This window comes from Diadema antillarum, unplaced genomic scaffold, assembly GCF_040938485.1.
Source record: "Diadema antillarum isolate AM-2024a unplaced genomic scaffold, OU_Dant_1.0 seq00000624_RagTag, whole genome shotgun sequence".
In the NCBI taxonomy this organism is placed as follows: Eukaryota; Metazoa; Echinodermata; class Echinoidea; order Diadematoida; family Diadematidae; genus Diadema; species Diadema antillarum.
This window is the reverse complement of record NW_027271546.1, coordinates 123,968-145,702: the sequence shown is the minus strand read 5'-3', so window position 1 is coordinate 145,702 and position 21,735 is coordinate 123,968. Positions and strand designations below refer to the sequence as shown.

The 21,735-nt window shown below is 37.7% G+C and overlaps 2 protein-coding genes across 2 annotated transcripts; one reads left to right on the top strand and one right to left on the bottom strand.

Moving 5' to 3' along the window:
* Positions 1-4,551: 4,551 nt before the first annotated feature.
* On the bottom strand, positions 4,552-16,188 carry LOC139736134 (palmitoyltransferase ZDHHC6-like). The gene is made up of 10 exons (XM_071646865.1): positions 16,083-16,188; positions 12,752-13,007; positions 11,638-11,729; positions 10,651-10,816; positions 9,072-9,215; positions 8,255-8,308; positions 7,319-7,477; positions 5,846-5,887; positions 5,247-5,392; positions 4,552-4,696 (listed from the first exon to the last, which is right to left on the bottom strand). The coding sequence occupies exons 2-10, from the start codon at positions 12,998-13,000 to the stop codon at positions 4,552-4,554; spliced, it is 1,197 nt and encodes a 398-aa protein (XP_071502966.1). The 5' UTR covers positions 13,001-13,007; positions 16,083-16,188.
* Positions 16,189-16,359: 171 nt separating this feature from the next.
* On the top strand, positions 16,360-21,344 carry LOC139736139 (protein LTO1 homolog). The gene is made up of 5 exons (XM_071646870.1): positions 16,360-16,484; positions 18,808-18,993; positions 19,637-19,751; positions 20,203-20,341; positions 21,086-21,344. The coding sequence occupies exons 1-4, from the start codon at positions 16,405-16,407 to the stop codon at positions 20,269-20,271; spliced, it is 450 nt and encodes a 149-aa protein (XP_071502971.1). The 5' UTR covers positions 16,360-16,404; the 3' UTR covers positions 20,272-20,341; positions 21,086-21,344.
* The last annotated feature ends 391 nt before the right edge of the window (positions 21,345-21,735 follow it).

Genomic DNA, 21,735 nt, shown 5'->3' with positions numbered 1-21,735 from the left:
CAGCAATCACATCTGCACAATATGTGCACTAACAGTGCACACATACTATTCACAGGAATTGACACTAATGAAAAGGGACACACACACACTCTTTTACAATAATATTGCATATAATATTCACTATAAAACTGATAAACAATGAGACAGATTTCATACATATTTTTCAGAAGGTTGCTCTTGGCGAATCGAATTCTTTCCTACAGCCTGCTTAACATTGCACAATCTACACTGTGCTACTTACATATCGGATATGCATGGTGGAGTCAGATAGGGCAGAGACTCCAACCCCAAGCACCTTCTGATCTGGAGATTCTCCCGCCTGAAACCCCTAGCAAACGGGAGACTCCAACTTGATGTGCGCCGCACGGGGTCTAGGGCCCTGGAAGCTCTAGGGTTCTAGATGCTCTCTCGTGCTATCTAAGGCCTATTTTTAAACATACGATGGCAATAAGTAAGAAATCATTTCAAGCGGGAGACACAGAGCCAGGGCGGAGAAATTAAATCTCAAGCGGGAGAACGGAAGGTTTTGCAAAAATAGGCTTTCGACGGAAGATCTCCCGTCGAAAGCGGGAGAGTTGGAGTCTCTGGATAGGGTGATGAACAAGAATAAACTTGAGCCAGTAATACAATGAGGTGAGGAATCGTCTTTTCTCGGGTAATTGTAATCAGATAAAGATATTTTACTGGTGTCATAAAGATAAACAGTCGCCATTCCTCATGGCATGACCTAATAAAAAAAATAATAACATGAAAGCATAGCATAGAGTAATCCAACATAATCCCTACAAATTAGCAATCCAACTTTACATGCTTGTGAAACACATGGTATGGATAATAATTTTTCTAGAAACACAACACCAACAGGGGGAAATTCATAACAAGGACCAAAAAGAAAAAACAAAAACAAAACATGACAATTACTTTGCTCCTCAGGTTTCTTCACTATATCACGGTACAGAAAACAAAGAAATATACAAAGCTGGAAAATGCAAAATACGTCGGTATGAGAGCGTTTCATTGTACAGGTACCATACTCTTCATAATGAGGTTCCACTGTATTACAAATGTTTAAATATTAAAAAATACAGTTGTACAATACATTCCAAACAAGAATGAGTAAATTGCAAGACATAATACATAGAAGTTTAAACTTTGTTAATACTTTGCCAGCATTTAGTACCATCACCATTAAACACAAAATATCAAAATATATCAATATGTATTCTTTTTTTAAATACAGAAGGGAACTTCAAGGGCAAAGTTCAATACACAAACTGCAAAAACATACATGTGAGTCCTCTGTGGAGTAGTACTTGAGAATTTCTAAATACAATTGTACGTGTATAGCTGGTTTTTCTGCAAATATACCTTGGGAAATAAAACAAAGTGTAGATGGATGTATGTTTGTTTTGTCTGTTACATAATTACTGTCTCTAAACTGAAGAGACACGTCTTGGTAACTTTGAAATTTCCTCAACGACATGGAAAACTGATATAAAGGACATTCCTCCTACCTTTTCCATGATTGTGTAATCTGTCATAGTTGTGACAAACTACTGAAACCCTTGCATCTGATTGGCTGAGAGCAAATTTGTCATAGAAATGTGGTAGTTGTCACTGATAACAAGTTTTATGAAACGGGCCCCTGGTCTAATTTCTTTTCCACTCACTATGTGAGGTATGCAGAAAGTAGGAAATTTTGCTCTTATTGTTTGGCTACTCTTCACAGAGGCATATTCTTATAAAGACCAACTAATATGCCATGCATTATCATTCGTATTTTAACACTGTACACAACTAGTGATGGTAAACATTACACAGGGGCGGATCCAAGGAGGACCACAACCGGCGCACGCCCCCCCCCCCCCCTTTATTTTTTGTTGAAACAAAAGAAATAAAAAGAAAAAAATGGGGGGGAGGGGTGCGTGCGCCCCCCCCCCCCCCTTTAATTTTGTAAATGTGCCCCCTCTATACGAAATTCCTGGATCCGCCCCTGTTACACCATGATCAACACTTTCAGTGGTACTGAATTTCTCCATAATTAATGTAAAGCATGCATATGAAAGACATTTTTGGAGAGTGGTGGATTATAAGTGGTCTCTAAGCAATGCTAATTATCATGTTGATTATCATGAGTTGCAGTAGTGTCATTATAATCATAATTATTGTGTGTTATCTTATGATGCATATTTCTAGAATTAAGAGCAATCAATCTGACTAATCATGATATCAAAAGAATCAAAGCTTCCTTCTCCACAGAGCTTTCCTTCATGCAGTGTGACATTCTTTTAAGCACTGAGACTTCAGTAATATTGGCCACTGTTTGAATCTCAGAAAGGATCAAGGTTAAATCTCCTGCCCTTTTAAGTATTCATCAAAATATACTGGGGTAGAAATGTTACATCATAAAACATGCACCTAGTATTGAATTTTACATATTCAAATTTGTAAGTAATCTTCAAGGTGGACCAAAAATGGAAGCTAATTTTGTATGCTAAATTACTTTATGCAATACACTATAACACCAACACAAGTGAGAATAGAAAAATAGCTCTAACCTCCATCTTGTTTCAGTCGGGAAGCATGTGCAGTGATGCTATTCTCCATCTCTTAGATAAGATTTCAAACTTCAGCTTCATACATAGGGGATCAATCATTTACCATAATCAAACATTAATGTACATTTTGCTTCCTGCTACTAGTATATTGACTCAGGAAATGACTGGGGGGAAAAAAAAAACGACTAGTGAGATCATAGCTTATATAAACCTATGCAAATGACTGATCCCCTACAACAGTGGCAGATCCAGAGGGGGGCGCAACGGGTGCCCCATCTTTATTTTTTGTGAAAACAAAAGAAAAAACGGGGGCATGTGCACCCCACCCCCATCCCGGAATTCCTGGATCTGCCCCTGCTACAATGTACTGTACAAGCTGTTGTTTTCGAGAAGATGTTATTTTCGCAAATTGAACAACAAGCGAAAATGTTGCTAGGGTAATAGTGCAATTAAAATTTCCTTGGTGTCAATTTGCAAAAACAACATCTCACAAAAATGTCTGTGACCTCCTCATTTTCGAAAATATCTGTACATGAAAATAACAGCTGATACAGTATATGAACAGTATCAACAGTACAAATTGCAGTACAAGAACTGTGACAGCAAAATATTGTATTGATTACCAGGTGCTTGAAACATAAGATGGTTCAAATACTTACTGAAAAAACAAAACAAAACAAGAAACTGGGAAACATTTCAGAGGAAAACTTACATGTTAAAGTGAGCAAATATGTCTTGCCAGAAGCCATGCAGAAACATGAATAATTACTAAGTCTGAATGGAATAGACATAAAAAGGCTTCAAGTCTGCAGAGTGCAAGGTCATCTCTACGTGCATGTTTTTAAAGTGTCACATGTGTTCTCTAGTCATATATGTTCTCTTCAACGTGGCACGGGATTCTTCGAATGCCCATCCTCCTTAACACTCTTTTGTTTCAAATGTGACTTTATCTTTTGTCTGTTATCTTTAGGTAAAACTATGATTCCATGCATGAGCAATAGGGTCACTGGAAGAACTGGCACAAAAGACTATTCCTACATCAGCAACCAGCAAGACAAGTATTCTTTTTTTAAACATTTGCTATTAATTACAAAAGAATTTTTAGTGCATAGAAGTATGTCATAATCTTGTCCAAAATAAAAATGCACGGTATAAATCTACACATAGCATGTAAAAATTCAAATTTGTCTATAAACTGTCAAAGCATTCATTTCCCTTCACTATATACCAAACCACCAGCACAGAACTTACAGAAAAGTAAGAAATAGAAATAATCCAAGAGACCCAGATTCTCATGCTCACCCGAGTTTCGCAAATTCACCTTCAACACATTCTTTGCTCAAGACAAACATAGCAAACAAGGGGAGCTTTGGGAGACCTCCATAGGGGCATGATGGTGTCCATATATATACACATATTCTATCACATTGGCAATAATACCAGCAAAGTCTGTAGAAAATTTGCAAGTTTGTAAAAAGTTTACCACAAGTGATGGACAATGCACAATAAATGATTACAAGAGCTCACATGAGCCTTTGGCTAAGTTGAGCTAGAAACCCAACTTCTATCCAACCTCATAAATTTTAATCTAATCTCAAGACTATCATTGAATATTTCAGATGTATCAGCAAGATACTTAACAGAAAATATATCATAAAAATTATAATCTGCTGAAAATCACTTCTCATAAATTCTATATTGCCTATTGAAAGAATGCTTTTAAGAATGCAACGTAGCAGACCACACAAGCAAAACTACTCCAACAAAATGCTATTGCTCACACTCCTGCTACAGCAGCCCAGTTTGGCCTTGGAGGAAAATTACCTGCATACAATGACATCAAAGTGCACAAAATGCAGACTACCTTGGAGTTCAGCACCACACAATCAACGTTCTATGGAGTTTACAGACATCTTCATGGAAGGTGATGTTGTTTCAGAAGACAAGCACTGATTGGCAAATTTGGTGTTTCTCTCTCTCTTTCTAGGAGACTTCAGTCTTCTTTGGGTTTGTTTGTGCCATTGCTGCAGTTATCTATCACAAACTCCTCTGCACAGTTGCTTGGAAACCAGCCTCGGACACGCCCCTTAGCTTTCTCTTCGTCCGTTTCCAGCACCTTGTCACCATACAGCCAGTATCTACATGTACCACAACATCAGAAAGTAGAAAGCATTAAATACTAGTCAAGTTTTCAGGGGCAAAAAGAAGAATTATGCAAACCAAGAGTGATATAACATATTCAAACATGTTGAAATAGAACATATAAAGGAAACTTCTGTTTTCATAGTCCTGTGCATACACCTTGCTTTCAAACACACATCTGCATAACATACCAGCAAGTCTCTAAGCATGCCATGTTGATCGATTTTTCCTACACTGGGAAGATGGCCAAAATTGCACTACTAAAGCAACACAAAAGCTCCTTTCCCAATGGGCACATACCATACAGGTAGCTCTTAATGCAGTAGATAATCTGACAACTTCATTTCAGCCATGTTTCACTGCACCATTTTTCTCACTAGAAGTCACAAATTCTTGGGAAATATGATAAATTTGGTCTCACTTAGATTTGAGCATTAAGCATTCTGGTGCAGTACCTCCCTGGCAGCATTAAATTTGGAATATATCTTGTTTTAATGACATCTCAGTTTGGATAGACTGAGAATGGAAATCTTAACGCAGACTTACTTTTTCCACCTGGAGACCATGATGATATCTCCAATCTCCACTTTGATCCTGGGTTCGTCTGACAGCGGTATCCTGATGCAGGTACAGATACCATGACCGATGGCGCAGACGGAACCACTGTAGTCATCAGTGACTTCATATTCCACCTAATGATACCATCATAATAGAAATCATCATTACTCCACCATTGGTACTGCGAGATTCCAGACTTTTCTTTCATGAAAACATTCTGACTATAAAAACTCATAAATAAATTGCATCTGAGGCTACGTCCAAGAAATAACTGACTTCCTACTGTCTTATTCCACGACCTTTAACCTAATGCTGAACTGGGCTATATATGTATATATATATAATCATTCCATTATGAATAAGACATATCTTGCATCTAATACCAAGATAAGTATGATAATGCTGAACTGGAGTAAATGACATACTTAATACTAAAAGTGAAATGCATCAACACATGATTCATTAAATTTCAGCTTCTAGTATCCACTGACAATTTGGTAAGAAACACCGCTCATTCAATAACTAATAACGATTTTAAGAGCAGATCATTATTTCTACGTGAATACACTGAATTGGGTGTCACTCACCAAACGGTGTTTCTTCTCAGCCTTTTGTGCTAACTGTTCTCTCTGCAACAAATGTGAGAAGTGAAATTGATTAAACATGTCTCACATCAACTAACAAATACAGTCAAACCTGCCTCAGCAGCCACCTGCCTATAGTGGTCACCTGCTGTATACAGCCACTAAAAACAATTCCCTCGAAAGAGAAGTCATGTCAAAGACCCTGTCTTTAGTAGTCACCTGTCTACAATGGCCACTTTTTGCATCTCCCTTTTGCGGTAGCCGCTATAGCCAGATTTGACTGTACTGTTTGCACAGCAGGCACCACTACTGTACAACAAACTACTTTATGACAATTTATAAAATGGGTTCAAGAATATAGCCAATAGGAAGCGCTGAAATGAGTCACGTGTGCTTTGGTTATTCTAGTCCCATCGCACTGCGTGTTAAATCCTATTGCCGATCGTCTGTGCGCGCGGCGGCTCCTTTGAATTGCATGCATACAGTACGCGCTGTCAATCCTGTAAACAACTTCTAGTTTGGGCTGCCGGCGGGCGGGCTTTCTTCCCTTGTGCATAACATGTGTGGCGTACTACGTACAACGTATACTCTTATACGTACACTTTGCACAGTACAGTAGATCAAGCGTTGTGGGACCGCACGCGTACATGGAGTCACTTTGAAGGGCAAATCCAACGATTTAGCAGGTTAATTCTCACGCCGTTTTCAGAGTATGTTGTCTAGTAGGCCTATATGAGGAGTCTATATCAAGTCTTTAAGGTAAAGGGTGCATATTCTATGTAAAATAAGTAAGTTTTCATGCGGGAACTTAAGTGTCCGGAAACCCAACCCCCCATCATACTTATACTGTATGTGCGGGATTTCCGAGTGCGACGTGCGTAAATGTTTGGGACGAACATCTTCAGACGTCTTGACCCACAAAGGTACGTGAAAAACGCTGAAAAAATGCTGTTAGTTTTCGAATTTTCGACCCATTTTATAAAACAAATGATGCACAGGATTATTTCGTGGCGTTAGTGGAGGCGTAGCTCACTCTCGGGTATTTACAATGTAGTGCATGTTTCACAATTGTAAATACCCTCGAGTGCACTATACGCCTTCACTAACGCACTCTAAACTGTGCATCATTTGTATACTAATAATTAAATGTAAGTTCGATAATACATGATATCCTTCACGGTAATGAGGCTAGCACAATAATCTTAATAAATAGCACTTAGAATGTTCATCTCACAATGTTTCATGATTCTTCACTGTACAGTAACAGAACACAGGCACAATCAAAGCAACACTAAGATTGGTAGTATCAAATGACAGTATTTCTCATGACCACAGACGTTGCAATGCTTCTTCTGTTCTGACTGCCTTGTTTTTTACATATTTTCTTCTCAGTATACACTTGCAAAATACTTGCAATCAACACACATTTGGGATGATATTTTTGTCTCAATCTCAAGGTGATGTTTAGCTACTTACCGTCAATGTGTACTGATCACAGCCTTCCCTGACGACCCACTCCATTCCATCACCATTAGGTATACCAGACCAGGTGAAGACCTCTGCCAAGTTTTTCTTCCAGCCCAGGTGGTAAGGATAAATGAACTCGCTCCCTTTTCTTCTATGTCTTGCATTGGCCTGTTAAGAAAAATCCAAGGGATGGTGAGCATGATTTTAGATCCATTCTTTCTCTGCCTCCATCAGCCAGGAAGAGATAAAATAGAAACATTCACTTTGACAAACATTTCTTAGATTCAAATATCTGGCTAACTAACAATGTAGGGATGTACACTGCCTAGTTATTCATAGCCAAGAGACAAGTATACCAAAATGTTTGTGGCAACTTGATACTTATAAAAAAAATAAGTTACCAGTTTGCTGACTGCAAATGATGTAACACAGCATCAATTTGAATACTAGAGCATATCAATTCATTGTATGAAGCAAGTCCCACCACTAAGACTGCACTGGTATAAAATGAAAGTGCCATTACAGTCTGATTTGTTGCCATACAAAATTTTAGCAGTGCTGTGTAATGGCATGAAGATGACAGGACCCATGCAAAAAGTGTGATAACAATACCAAGTCTATTAAAGGTGGAACATACAATGGTTTACACATGCGGTGTAATTAGCAAGAAATTTAGAATACCAGAAACACTATCTATCTAAGTAGAGGATACTGCTTCTATACAATCACTTCAGCATAGCCTCAGCCACAAAAAGGATCAAATCAAGGGTATAAAAATCAAGCTGAGGGGATTTTGACATTTGAAATATACACTACTACGTACACACTGTGGTAAAACTGAAAGAAATGGGTACTACCAGGCTACACATTCTGCATTTTGAAACACGTCTCAAGACTACGATTCACCTACAATTGTAATCAATGAAGTTAGCAATTTATACTCACCTTGGTTTTAATCCATGTTTCAATACCAGTTTCATTCTTGAGGATTGATTTCATCTGCAAAGACAGGGGGAAATATAAAACAATTTGCAAGAGAAAACTGAAACATGTGATAGAAAGATTAGAGTTCCTTCTATCTACATCTGTTTTCTTTCTGACGAAAAAACTGTGCATTGCAGTATTATTTGCCTAATTTGCCTTTTTTTCCAATGTAGTAACAGTACACTTGTTTTGCTATTTTGTGTGTAACAAAAGAGTTTGTGGGACCATCAGCGCACACTCTATCTATGCCTCGAGCTCAATCGATACTTATATAGTTTGATGGCACATGTAGTTGACCGTTTAAAGGAGATATATGTGCCACTTGACTGCTTTTGCACAGGTGGATTACCATCCTGACCATTCTCTCTCGACCTGATAAAACAACTGCATTAACAACCAGGGGTGTTTTTTGCTGCACATAGCAACTTTGTAGACATTTCGATGACACTGTATATGCCTGCACCACGCCTGCCCACACACTAGTACACTGATATGCATTTAGTGGACTGTTCTACATGGAAGAAGAAGAAGAAAAAGAATCTCATTTGGGGGCACTGAAGGCTCTCAGAGAATTGCATGAGGAATGGGTTAATATTCAATATTATACAGTAGAGAAGAGAATTGCAAACATTATTTCAGAATTAATAGTATAATGCTGACTATCAAAAAATAACAAGAGCTGTGTTTATGACATCACATGTTTTTCATTATCTGTTTTGCTAATTTGCAGTAACCATCCAAGCTTCATGATGATCTGAAGTTTGGCTTTGGGCCTTACCTGTATAAAGAATAGTATCCCAACAGCTATACAAACTCCAAGAGCAAATCCAATTGCTAGAATGGAACATATAATGTGTATAATTGTAAACTCGTAGTACGGAGACTGGCGGATTTCTTGAACCATGTAACGCCGCCTAGGATACTGGAAAGACAACAAGAGATAGGAAGAGATAAAGTAGACATGTTTAATATGAATGATGTACGTATGCAGAATGCACGCAATGAGTGCATCTCCTATCTCACATAACTAATGCTCTCCTTTTCAAGGGGAGAAGTGATTAAAGGACAAGTTCACCTTCATAAACATAAGGATTGAGAGAATGTAGCAATATTAGTAGAACACATCATTGAAAGTTTGAGGAAATTCAGACATTCCGTTCAAAAGTTATGAATTTTTGAAGTTTTTGTGCAGTAACCGCTGGATGAGAAGACTACTGCAGTGTATGAATAACTTAGATGTCACATGCGTACAACAATATAAGGAAAATATAAAGAGAATTTCACAAAATTCCATCTTTTGAGAAAAGTACACATTCCTCTGACTCGTTACCGACAAATGTTATGAGTAATATTATTTCCCCTGCCTTTAGAAAGAGGCAAGTCAAGTGCTCTTTTATTATGCGAAAAAAGTGAAAATATGTTGAATTTTCTTTTACATTTTCTTTATACTGTTGTACGCATATATGACTCACAAGCTGTAGTAGTCTCCTCATCCAGCGGTTCCAACACAAAAATTTTAAAAATTCATAACTTTTGCATCGATTATCCAATTTTCCTCAAACTTTCACTGATGTGTTCTACTAATATTGTTGCATTCTCTCAATCCTTATGTTTATGAAGGTGAACTTGTCCTTTAAAGTTCTAGGGAGGGAAAAAGAGAATACACCAGGGCTAATCAAAAGAGCTCAATTTTGTTCTTTCTGTCTGCCTTTATTACTCCTCCTTACATATATTCTTTATTACATAACCTCAAACATTACATTTACTTTGAAGTGATTCTTACTTTGGATGGGAATTCTAGATTTATTGACTTCAGTCTTTTCAGGCGAACAAGGCCTAAAAAGAAAGAGGCTTCAATCACTGATGATTCTTAACACAACAAATAATGGGAAAATTATGAGCATGTCAATGAAGTTATATGGTGCAAAGTATTGTTCACAATCCCTTTATTCATTAAACTAAGCTTCAACATGAGAAATAACAATATTTCTTCTCCAAATCAAACCTTTTGATAGGTGAAAAACTTTTATTTGCTGTAATTCCAGCTAGATGTTTTTGACATTGGGTTCACATCGGTACTTCAGCCTTCATATATATGCCATGCTTGCATCGTGATAGCAAGGCACTCTTTCACTACAACATAAATAATACATTAATTAAAACTGAATCACCCAACGCATAATGAGTCAGACCAATCACATCAGGGAATCTTTTTTTTTTTTTTTTTTTTGTCATCTTCATCTGAGATACGCTATTAAGTGTACAGTATGTCAGATGAAGATGACAAAACAAAGATTTCTGAGTAAACAGCATGATAGTTAGGTTGATTTCTGTTTTTTATGTCCTATTCAGCTTACCAGGATTAGTTGGAAGAGTTGTAGGTACACTGTGTACATGCAGACAATGGCCCCATGTGCACATCCCAGGACTGCAAAAATGAGGAACTTTGTAAAGTAGGCATGGTTTCGGTGACCACAGCAGGCATTTATCCAGGGACAGTGATGGTCCATCTTCATCACACATCTATCAGACAAGACATAAAATCATTACTGACTACAAAATCAGCTACAAAAACAAAAAAAGAACCTAAGTAACAACTAATCAGTATCTCCAATATCTGAATACCACATAAGGATTAGCAATATGATATCTTACAATGTCTTATTCCATCGCTGAAAATTTTATCACATGTGATTGCAACAACTTTATCATTTTCCCTCTCTTCACTGTGATTTCATTTATTCAATGACTATAAACCAATATTATGTAATGTTAGATCTAAGCAAGCTACACTATAACATCTTCAAAATCTTTCTTAACATATGTATTCTAAAAGTAGCTTGATACCAATGTTACATCATGAAAGAGGTAAAAGTTACTGCTTTATAACATACATGTATGCCACTACAACTGCAGGGATTGTATGCTGTGCCACTGTCTACTCATTGTCTTTATATGAATTGCACCATTTTAAATACAAACTGAGCACCGAGTGCACAAACTGAGCACAAACTGACCAGGTACATTACAATGTACCTGGTACCTATGTGTTCATTACACAGGATCTGTTGTAATAATAATAATAATAATAATAATTGATAGTGCTTATATAGCGAATAACAGAAAGTGATAATGTCCCTATGCGCTTGTATTGTAATCTGCCATCATTACATCTATACACAAAGGAATATGACTACAAGGCAATGCAAAAAAAAAAAAAATCACAGCTAGTTTATAGACATATGATCAGAAGAGGAAAATGTCACAAAGCATAGGGTATACTACACAAAACTGCACCCATCGGTAGAGAACATGAGACACTCTATTTCACAGCACAGACCTACCGTTTACAATATCTGCAGTGATGGGCCCTGGGCGCTTTGTATCCTCCACAAGGCTGACAGAACTGCAAGGACTTTTCATCCTCTGGGTTCGCCTGAGCAGAGAAGAAGAGCAAAGCACATGTTACTGACACTAAATACATTTCTTAATCACTACCTGATCAATTAAAAATCAATTACATGTATTCTGTTTTATGAAATAATAAAGAATTCAAACATGGATGGGAAATAAGAACAAGTTTGTTTGTTGTTCTTTTTTTTACATTAATTTCTTTGAATTTGTTAATACACAGTGAATATATACACATGTACATCAAAATACAGGTTGAGCATCAGATATCATTCATTTAAAAATGAGGTTATTGAAGTAAATCAAGTACACTATGTATTGCTTATTCTGAATTTCACAATGATTACATTTGGAACCCTGGAACATATTCTTATCATGATTAGTGCATACATCACCACTGTATGTAAAGAAGAACATATTCTTTTCAATAGAGAAATGAACACTTAGTCAGTGTTCAGGAGCAAACTCAATGATTGCAAAAATTCCGTGTTTGTTGAAGTTGCAACTAAACTATCAAATTCCAGTCCACCTCATAAATGAAATAAGCAATCTTTGCTGATAATTTTTGATATTTTGGATTTTTTTTTTTTTTAACTACATTAAAGGGACTGTACAGTACCGGTTGAGGTGAGGATTCAGCTTGTAACATTTTGCGAGATATCTAGAAACCACTCTATGAAATGTTAAAGAGCATACAATTCTAAGGGGAATCAAAAGTTTATTTGATGAAAATTGGTTTTGAAATGACCCAGATACCTAAAAACAAGGTAAAACAAAGAGATCCTAATAAAAGTCTTGGCCTGTTGATTTTATTAGGATTGCTTTTTTGGATATCTCAGCCATTTCAAGGTGAATCTTCTTCAAATAAACATCGAGTCCTTCCTGAAATTACATGCTCTTTCATATTTCATAAGAGATTTCTCATTATCTCATCTAAAAACATTGTAAACCTGAATCCTCACCTCAACCAGTGCTGTACTGTCCCTTTAATTTGTGTAACTTCGAAGAGACTTCACATTATGATCAAACATGTGCACGAGTACTCACTGGCCTCCATCCCTTTGGGACAAAGCCAGGTCCAAGGAACACAGCATGGAAGTAATTATAGAAGATGGTGAGACCCCAGATGAGGAGCATGGCACAGTGAGCCAAACTGAGAGGGCTGTCCCTTAGGGGAGGCCATGACGAAAGGTCACACACAATGGCTGTTGTCGTGATGTACAGGATGAGGAAGATGGCAACAAATGGCCCCCAGTGACACAGCTGCCGAAGAGGGCGAAATGGCCCAAAGCACATGGTGACTCTATCAGTAGATCAAATACACAAATAAAGCATATGAAATATACTTATTTCGGTATGCTTCAAAATGAAAGACCTTTCTGAAATCACTAAGATGGGAGATGCGTGAAACCTCTATTCAATTTGAGATTTACAGTTTGTACAATGTCCACTTGCTTTTATAGTGCTGTCTGCATTTAAAAAATTGAACATAAAACAGAATATATGTAGCTGACAAATTGTTACATAGTGATTCCACAAGTCTACAGAACTTTCTCTGACATTCCACAAAAATACTGTTTGATTGCAATTCTTTAGATGACAGAATTTATAATCATTTTCAACTTTCAAAGGCAAACTTTATTCCTCCATTCTCTTCTCCATCATGCTATTTACTATACAATAGCAATGTATTTCACATACACTTATCATGCATACTGTATGTTGTAAATGTTGGTATGATCTACAAGCACTAATATTGCACATTCTGTAAGCCAAAATAGAGTGTCTTATAACCCTTGTTCATATATTGGTATGCATTGTTAAATCATTACTCAGGGATTCAGAAAAAAGTATGAATGAGGGTAAGATATTTTCCAAACATCGTTCTAAATTATTGCCGTGAAAAATGTGAATCTCTGCCCAAATACTACAATGCTCGTACTAATAGCAAAGCCATGGCATTTTTTTTTTTCCAATTCTGTGATGACAAGTCTGGCAATACTTTCAGTAACATTCTGTATATCACCTGACAGTACCTTGCTAACATGGTGATTTTGTTAGGTAGATCTACAACCCACACTACTAGTATACAGTATACAATAAAATTACAGATAGTATAGTATAAAGTGTACTACTCATCGCACACCTACAATTTGTAAGTACTGTATATTTTAATTGACCACCATCAAGCAATGGCTTTCTTGCATAATACAATTTGTGAAATCAAAAAGTATGAGTGGGACGGGGCACAATACACTGGAATATTTATTCAAAACATAAATACAAATCAAGAGAAATGAGGAGGGTACAGTTGTTGAATAACCCGAGACAGCAGGAGGAAGAAGAATTGGATAAAATCCTCACTATATTTTTTAAATACACCTGATCTATAGTTAAACTGCTGTTAACACGTCTTTGCCATTCATTAGATAAACATGCTTATCAATAGAGAACAGACCGACTATTAAAATGTGCTCACACCTGTGCACAGTAGAATTTCATGTGCGTTTTTTGCCGAGAATTTCGAACGTACAATACGAGTCGACAAGCCCATGATATGAATCTGCAATATTTTCTGCCACCATGCATAACTGTAGTTACAGCTGTACATGCATGAAATCAAGGGTAAAACTGACTAATATTTTCTAAGATACAAGGTATTTCATTTTAAAAAGGCTATCCTGGGCCCCGTCTGATAAAACTTGTGATAGAAATCAATCACAAATCTCTTGAAAGCTGCAATATTGCAACCTGTGGTGTGATTGATTAATTGCAGTTCTCCATCTTAATTTCAATTTTTTTAATCTCAATTTTTTTTATAAAATGGATTTGCATTCAATCGAAAAGTTGCGATTGATTTGAATCAATCACAAGTCTTTATAAGATGGGGCCCTGGACTTTAGGGGGCTAAATTATTTTGGGCTTCTAACTTCAGTACAGCCCCTTTAGAACCTAACCCTAACCCTAACCTTAAACTCTTAACCCTAATCAGGCTGGGCTTTTTTGGCTATGCTATATCGGGGGGGGGGGGGGGGGGGGGGGGGGGGGGGGGGGCGGATTCTGCCCCCCCTTCAGATCTCGCCTATGGAACGCGCGATCGCGCCGGAAATCGGCACACGCGACGCCCGCAACGTATTCTATCAAAATGTATGGTTGCTTTCTCCGAAAAATGTTTCTTATATTTTATATTAATTAATTATTGTAATTTATGCATAAACTCAGTTTTGGGCCCTAAATCACTTATTAATGCTCCAATTAAGCTAATTTCTTTTTTAAAATGTTTCTTGTATCATTCTTCTGAGACATAGGATTAAAAAAAATCTGTATCGAAATTAATTTCTTATGTATTTTATTGTTTTTTTAATTTCTTATGTATTTCCTTGTTTTTTGACCATTTGTTTTTATTTGTTTTTTGGCCAAAATTTGTCACAGACATTTTTCAAAGCATTATTATGCTAAAATAAATTAATTTCGGCCATTCTAAGTGAAGATATGAATTTTTATGTGAATTAATTGAAAAAACACAATTTGCATTGGATTTGTACACAAAATCACGTTTAGGAGCAATTTTGGGGTTGACAAATTTTTTTCGAACGGGCGTCGCGTCAAAATGGTACACACGGGCGCACCAATTTGGGTCTCAAAAGTTGCGCGATACTTGAAAGAAAAAAGTCATGAAACATCGCGGCGCGAGCTTATCGCGTTGCGAAGATATTGCGCGAAACGTCGAGGGGGGGCGGAGCCTGATTAGGGTTAAACCCTATCAAACCCTAAAGCCACCTAACTGTAATCAAATTGGTTTGATACATATCACTTTTTTTTTTCAATTTTAGCAGAAGTAAATACATAGCCCCCTATGGGCCTAGTAAAACATAGGATTGCCAAAAAAAAAAAAAAATCACACAAAAACAAATAAAAAAAACAAAACAAAACAAAACAAACAACCAGTCAATGGCCATGCAGCGGCAGATCCACAGCCAGGCACAGGCAACAGCCGGCCCCCCTTTTGTAGTTTTGACTTTTTTTTCCTTTTTTTTTAAATAAAATAAATAAAGTGAAAAATGGGGGCGCGTGCGCCTCCCTTAAATTTTGTAAAGGCACCTCAGCACCTCCCCTTTACAGAATTCCTGGATCCGCCCATACAGTTATTATAGTAGGTCCAACCGTACAGAGGATGTCGGAGCGTTCATTTCACAGTAATTTTCAATGTGTTTGCTATTGCCACCACACCTTAGCTGAGACAGCACAGATACAAATACGTGGGGCAACGCTATTACGTTGCTCTCAGGCTACTAACGTTACCTAGTAATCATCCTCTCCACATTGCACATTCAATGAATTCTCCATTAATTACAGCTGATTAATCTAAATATCTCACCTATTACGACACTTTGTGACTTTAGAGGAAACAGCTAGATCTTCTTGGAAATGTCTCTTTTTTTTTATGCCTTTCGCCGGAACAAGCTGCTACCACCAACGCCGGGGACTTTATGACCGTATTAAACCGGTATGCTACGTACACTACACAAACGTATTGTACCATGCACACACACTTCACTTCGTACGTACACAGACGTAGACAGCTCGACAGACCCATCCGCCCTCCTCCGCGCTCCGCCTCCGGCCTTGTGTGTTGACTACAATCTTTTCGATTGTCTATTGTATACGGTTACTGTTAATAGGGCTGACAATAAAGGAAGATGGCTGAATTGCCAGGAGAAGCCGACCCTATTCTTGACAATGAGGACATTTTCGAGGGGGTGGTGATGGCTGACGAGAGGTATGTTCTCAGGTAAAACGCGGTTTACGCGTGGCGTTAATTACTGCAGTCGATGAGGAAAGATTCTGCTTGGCCTGCGATACTGTCTAGCTGTAGTCCGGTACATTGATATTAGTGTGAGTTGTGATACTGAGCAGCAAACATGCTGTTTTGTCCTGTCTTGTCTTGTCTTGTTGAAATAATCCCAAAACTGCAGCTCCGTTGAAGCTATACCGGGATGAACAATCCTTGCTGTGTGTCAACAAGGGTGCAGAGTTGTTGTTGTTTTGTGTTTAGTGGCGTTTTCCATTCTCTTTAGAATATTTACGTCAAACACATAGATTTTATCATTTTTATAACATAGCATAACATAACATTATCAGTTTAACATAACATTTTGTAACTAGTCTAAATACACCACAGCCCAGGGCCCCAGTCGCTGTACTCCTGTAGCACAGCGTCTGGTCTGGCTAAACATTTTGTTGAACTACAACCCTATACACTCAGTCAGTACTAGTAGTATGTAACGTTAAGTAGTGTATGCTATGAGTGTTGTGAGGCTTGTTGCTTGGCCAGAAATGAACCCCAGCATTAGTGACTTTAGAATGTAAAAGAATTGTGTAAATTTTACGTAAAGACTTCAGATGTGCCCCAACACTGTTATGTTGTGTACATCACTCATCACTGACATCAGCTACATGTAAATTTTTTGCAGTAAATTACACTAATTGTTGTTAACTGAGTGTTAACTGCGACCAACCCGAATGCGAAGCATTCATACATTGATTGTAACTGTGTTATGGAGTGCCCCATTGTTAGCAGTACACAGTATCTGGTATGTGAATTCAATTAAGACTAGTTAAGATACTCACTTTGGCCTTTTGTGAGTTTTGGATGGTTGGGTGTCAAACACATCGACCATTAACTGCGAGTCACTGCGACCAGCCCCATCCAACGCGTAGCGTAATGGGGCTGCGCATTGTAGTATTCAAATCATGACAGGGTTAGTATCGCGGTTAATTATCAACTTAAAATCGAAAATTTTTTTCAATTTGAAGACTTACAGGTGAAGTTGAAGTGTTGACAACAGGTAATGTGCAACGTTTGGTTCTGCCATGGCATTAGTCCCTTTCTGTTCGAATTGATTACTTAATGTGACTCGGTCGAAGAGGAAGCATGCAGGAGGATGTACATGTACACACTTGTAAGAGGGGATAATCCTTATTCCCCCTCCTACATGAGGGAGATTCTGAATTTTCTGATTGCAGTAAAACATTTTGGTGCACACATTTTGTGGCATATTTTGAAAACTCAAGTGTAGCCATAGTCTGCTTGTACTGGGGGGGGGGGGGGGGGGGGGGGGAGGCGAACAGGGAGAAAGCGTGGGAAAGTGCTATCCCCACCCTTCCCGTACGAGGGAGCTTGAGAATGTGCTACTTTGCTTGCTTGAATCCTGACCATGGCACCATATGGTCCATGTCCAATGGACTATTATAAAAACACCCACACCGCACCATGAGCACCAGGTGCCAAAAAACCTCCAATGCCAAAATTCAACCTTGCGCAGAAGCATCTATCCCCCTAGATCCGTATTATGTTTCTACAAATAGCCAGTGGTCAAATTTTTGACGGCATTACGTATGGTGGAATTATTTTTTTGTGCATGTGTGTGTGTGTGTGTGCGTGTGTTGGATTTTTTTTTATTATTACCTGTGCCAAGGGAGGAGGTTATGTTTTCGTTACTGTTGGTTTGTTTGTTGTTCGTCCCTGTGCAAAATAACTCAAAAAGTAGTGAACAGATTGGAATGAAACTTGCAGGAAAGGTTGAGAATGACACAAGTAACAAACAGTTAACTTTTGATAGTGATCCGAGAATGTTTTGGGAATTCATGAAGGATTTTTTATATTTTGGCAGGTAGGGTCAAAGTACTTGGGAGTTCAGGCTGTGCGTATTTGAGTTTTGCATGCCCGCACTAAAGTGCATGCTCTAGTTCTGCTAGGGAGAGGCGTGCCGTTCAGCTGAGGGTTTATGACGTAACAAGGCTTCTACATTGGGAAATCGGGCGACTTTCAGCACACAATGCTACAGTGTATATATAAGTATGTATGGCTGGAAATCACTGATATCTCTATGGAAGAACAAGATCAGTGGTGGAAATGAGCTGCATGCTTGGCAGAGGTTTGTGCTCTGAGAGTGCTTTTCTAGTTTATTTTCGTAGCAGAATGAAAGTTTATTGAGTAGAAGGTCCAGGTACAGCACTCATAAGTCAAAGCTCAGCTCTGTTTGTATAGACCTCTAGTTCGTCAAAATAATGTGATGATATATTCATGTTGTATCATGAAGGTGTCATGAAAGAGGCTACGAAGAAGGCTTCAAGAAAGGCAAGGAGCTTGGACAGGCTCAAGGATTTGAGATGGGAAAAGCCAAGGGACAACAAGTTGGAGATGAGATTGGATTCTACCTTGGCTTTGCTGTCACATGGAAGGCATTTATGGAACACAGAGTGGATGAAGATCCAAGTGCAAAAAGGTGTGATATCTGATAATTCTAAACACTTAAGTACAGAGTACTACATCATGTATGATTTTCATTACAATGTACTGTATATAGTCACATGTAATCTTGTGAGGGAACAGTTTTTAGAGATAAGTTATTGTATGCATATTTGCTGTTTAATTTCAATCTCTTTTCTTTCTTTCTGTATATAAAATGTAATACTGTATGTTTCTTCTTTTTCTGTTTATATATGAGATTATCTAAGACAAAACAAAACTCATTTTTGTCCAAGTTGAAAATACAGAAATATGATTTATTTTTTATGGACAGTGATTGAGATTTCAGGATTTGATTAAGGAGAGCTTCAAAAGAGAGTGTAATCAGTTCTAATCATACCTATGTTTGTGATATTCCTACATGGGAATGCAGAAGTTGATTTAGCTGTATGCTTGCAAAATCTTCCTGAAACCCAGTGACATTCTGTTCTATCTCTTTTACTTTTTTCAGTGTTCTTCAAGGAGGATGCAAGTCTTTTATCCTAGTTCATCACATCCTCCATATGACTGAAACTGTGATAGTATAAAGCTCATACATTATCCCAGTACAGATGTGCACTACATCTGACTTACAAATGTTATGTTTGATCTGTTCATCTGGTATACTACATCCACTTTAGGTGTTTGAAGGCACTCGAGGGGTTGGTTGCAGCAATGGACAAACTTCCCACTGATGAACCCAACAGTGTCAAATACTGGGACACTGTACAGAAGATAAGATCAAAGTTCAAACAGGTATAACCAGCCTGGTGGAAGAACATTAGTATACCTTTACATACTTTAAAGTTATTAAGACCCTAGATTTTTTTTTAATAGAGGCAGTGAATTTCAAGTCGAACAGGAACTTCAATACATGTATTTTCCTGTATAGGTACAATGTATACTCTTATCATTTTGAAATGAAATGCCTATTTGAGTACATTTTGGGGTATTTCTTTCCTGTTGCTGAAAATCCACTCCCTGTTTAAGTTGAATTCAACAGAGTCAAATCAAACTAACTGCATGGTAGGCATTTTGTTCAAAGCAGTATGAAAACACCACTACTGTTCTTTTTGTTTCATTTTGCACTGTTATTAAGCCACTTTGAACATATAGTTTAAGGATCACTGGAATGAGTTCGACTGTACTGTTTTCCAATTGTGCAAATTAACTATTGGTCTCTTCTTGTTATGTCATGTTGATACAGGTTGGATCATTGCTGAACATAACTGTGAATTACAGACCACAAACCAGACAAAAAGGACTGTCTTTCTGAAGTTGTGATTGTTATTAAAACAACTGCAGGACATGAGAAACCTTAGTTAGCATCCTACAACAATGTGTAGGTAATTATGACACTTTCACATTTCATGCTATGTGATGTATGTAGACTTGCCTTCTGCCAAAGATTTGGGGTTCATTGTGGCCCTACTTTTGTCTGTAGCCAGTCTATCATGGTTTGCTCCTTACAGCCAATAAGCTGTAGAGGTGGCATGTTACTATTTCTTGACATGTGCAAGAACATGCTGAATGAAAGTTATATCTATTTCAAAAGAATCTGCCAAACATTGGTGTACTACACTTCAGTTACATATGATACAATGTACATGTATGCTGGTTTGATGGAAATTGTCTGAAATGTTGAAAGGAGTAGACAGTCCTCAAAAATGTTTCTTTTATCAGTGAGTTCCTATTTTGTACAGCAGATCTTGCCAGTAGACTGTACATAATGACATGATGGGGCAGGAATTTAGTAACCCAATGCTATGAAGTAGATACTCCCCCCCCCTCTCTCTCTCTCTCTCTCTCTCTCTCTCTCCCTCTCTGCATATCTATCTGTCTACTTATCTCTTTCTTGCTGTCCCATTTGTCATGAAAAAAAAACACTAAAGTTAAGACTAGTTTTAAGAAGATTTCTGTGTTGTTGTTAGTTTGTTTGTTTGTTTGTTTGTTTTTTCATGTCGCTCTGTATATTCAGAGAGACAAAGTATGTGCCAGAAAATACCACTGAGTATATGATGAGAACATGTGTCTATGTACCACCAGGTGGGCAGAATACCTCACCATTGATTTTTGTTTTTCTATTTCAGGAAAATGCTACTAGAGCCAGCTGAACTTGGAGACATTCGGCAGAAAGAATGGCTAGAGAATCCTATGGCTATGAGTTTTGTCATGTGATAGGCAGAAGATCTGAAAACTGTGATGCGTGAGAAGAGGTGTCAGGTACATTTGTGCAATGTCCAGTAAGAAATGTTTGTAGAAAGGGAATGTGCAATAGCCTATTGGCCTGACTTTTTTTTTTCTGCAACAACGAGATATAATTTATGTCCAGCATATTATATGCTGAACACAATTCCTATAGGGAGAGTGGAATAGGTGTTATTAATTGATTGTTATACATTGACAGAGTGTGCAGAGCTTGGTTATTCCACATTTCTATTGAATGGTAAAGTTTGGGCACAGTCATTCTTGGTGTGCTAAGGACATCTACATACACCTTTACTCCATCACCTTTACGCAACACCCCAAGACACATTATTATGTAATCATGAATGAAATGCCAGTATCACTATGATGGTGACTACAATGATGTTTAAGCAGTAGTTAATGAGCAAAATATGCTCAGCCTTTACTGTCATGTTTCAAATATTGATATGCCATGCTCTTTCATATAAACAACAAAATTATTAAACTTTTGTGCATTAGAGAGTGATGATATGACTTGTATAATTCCATGAAG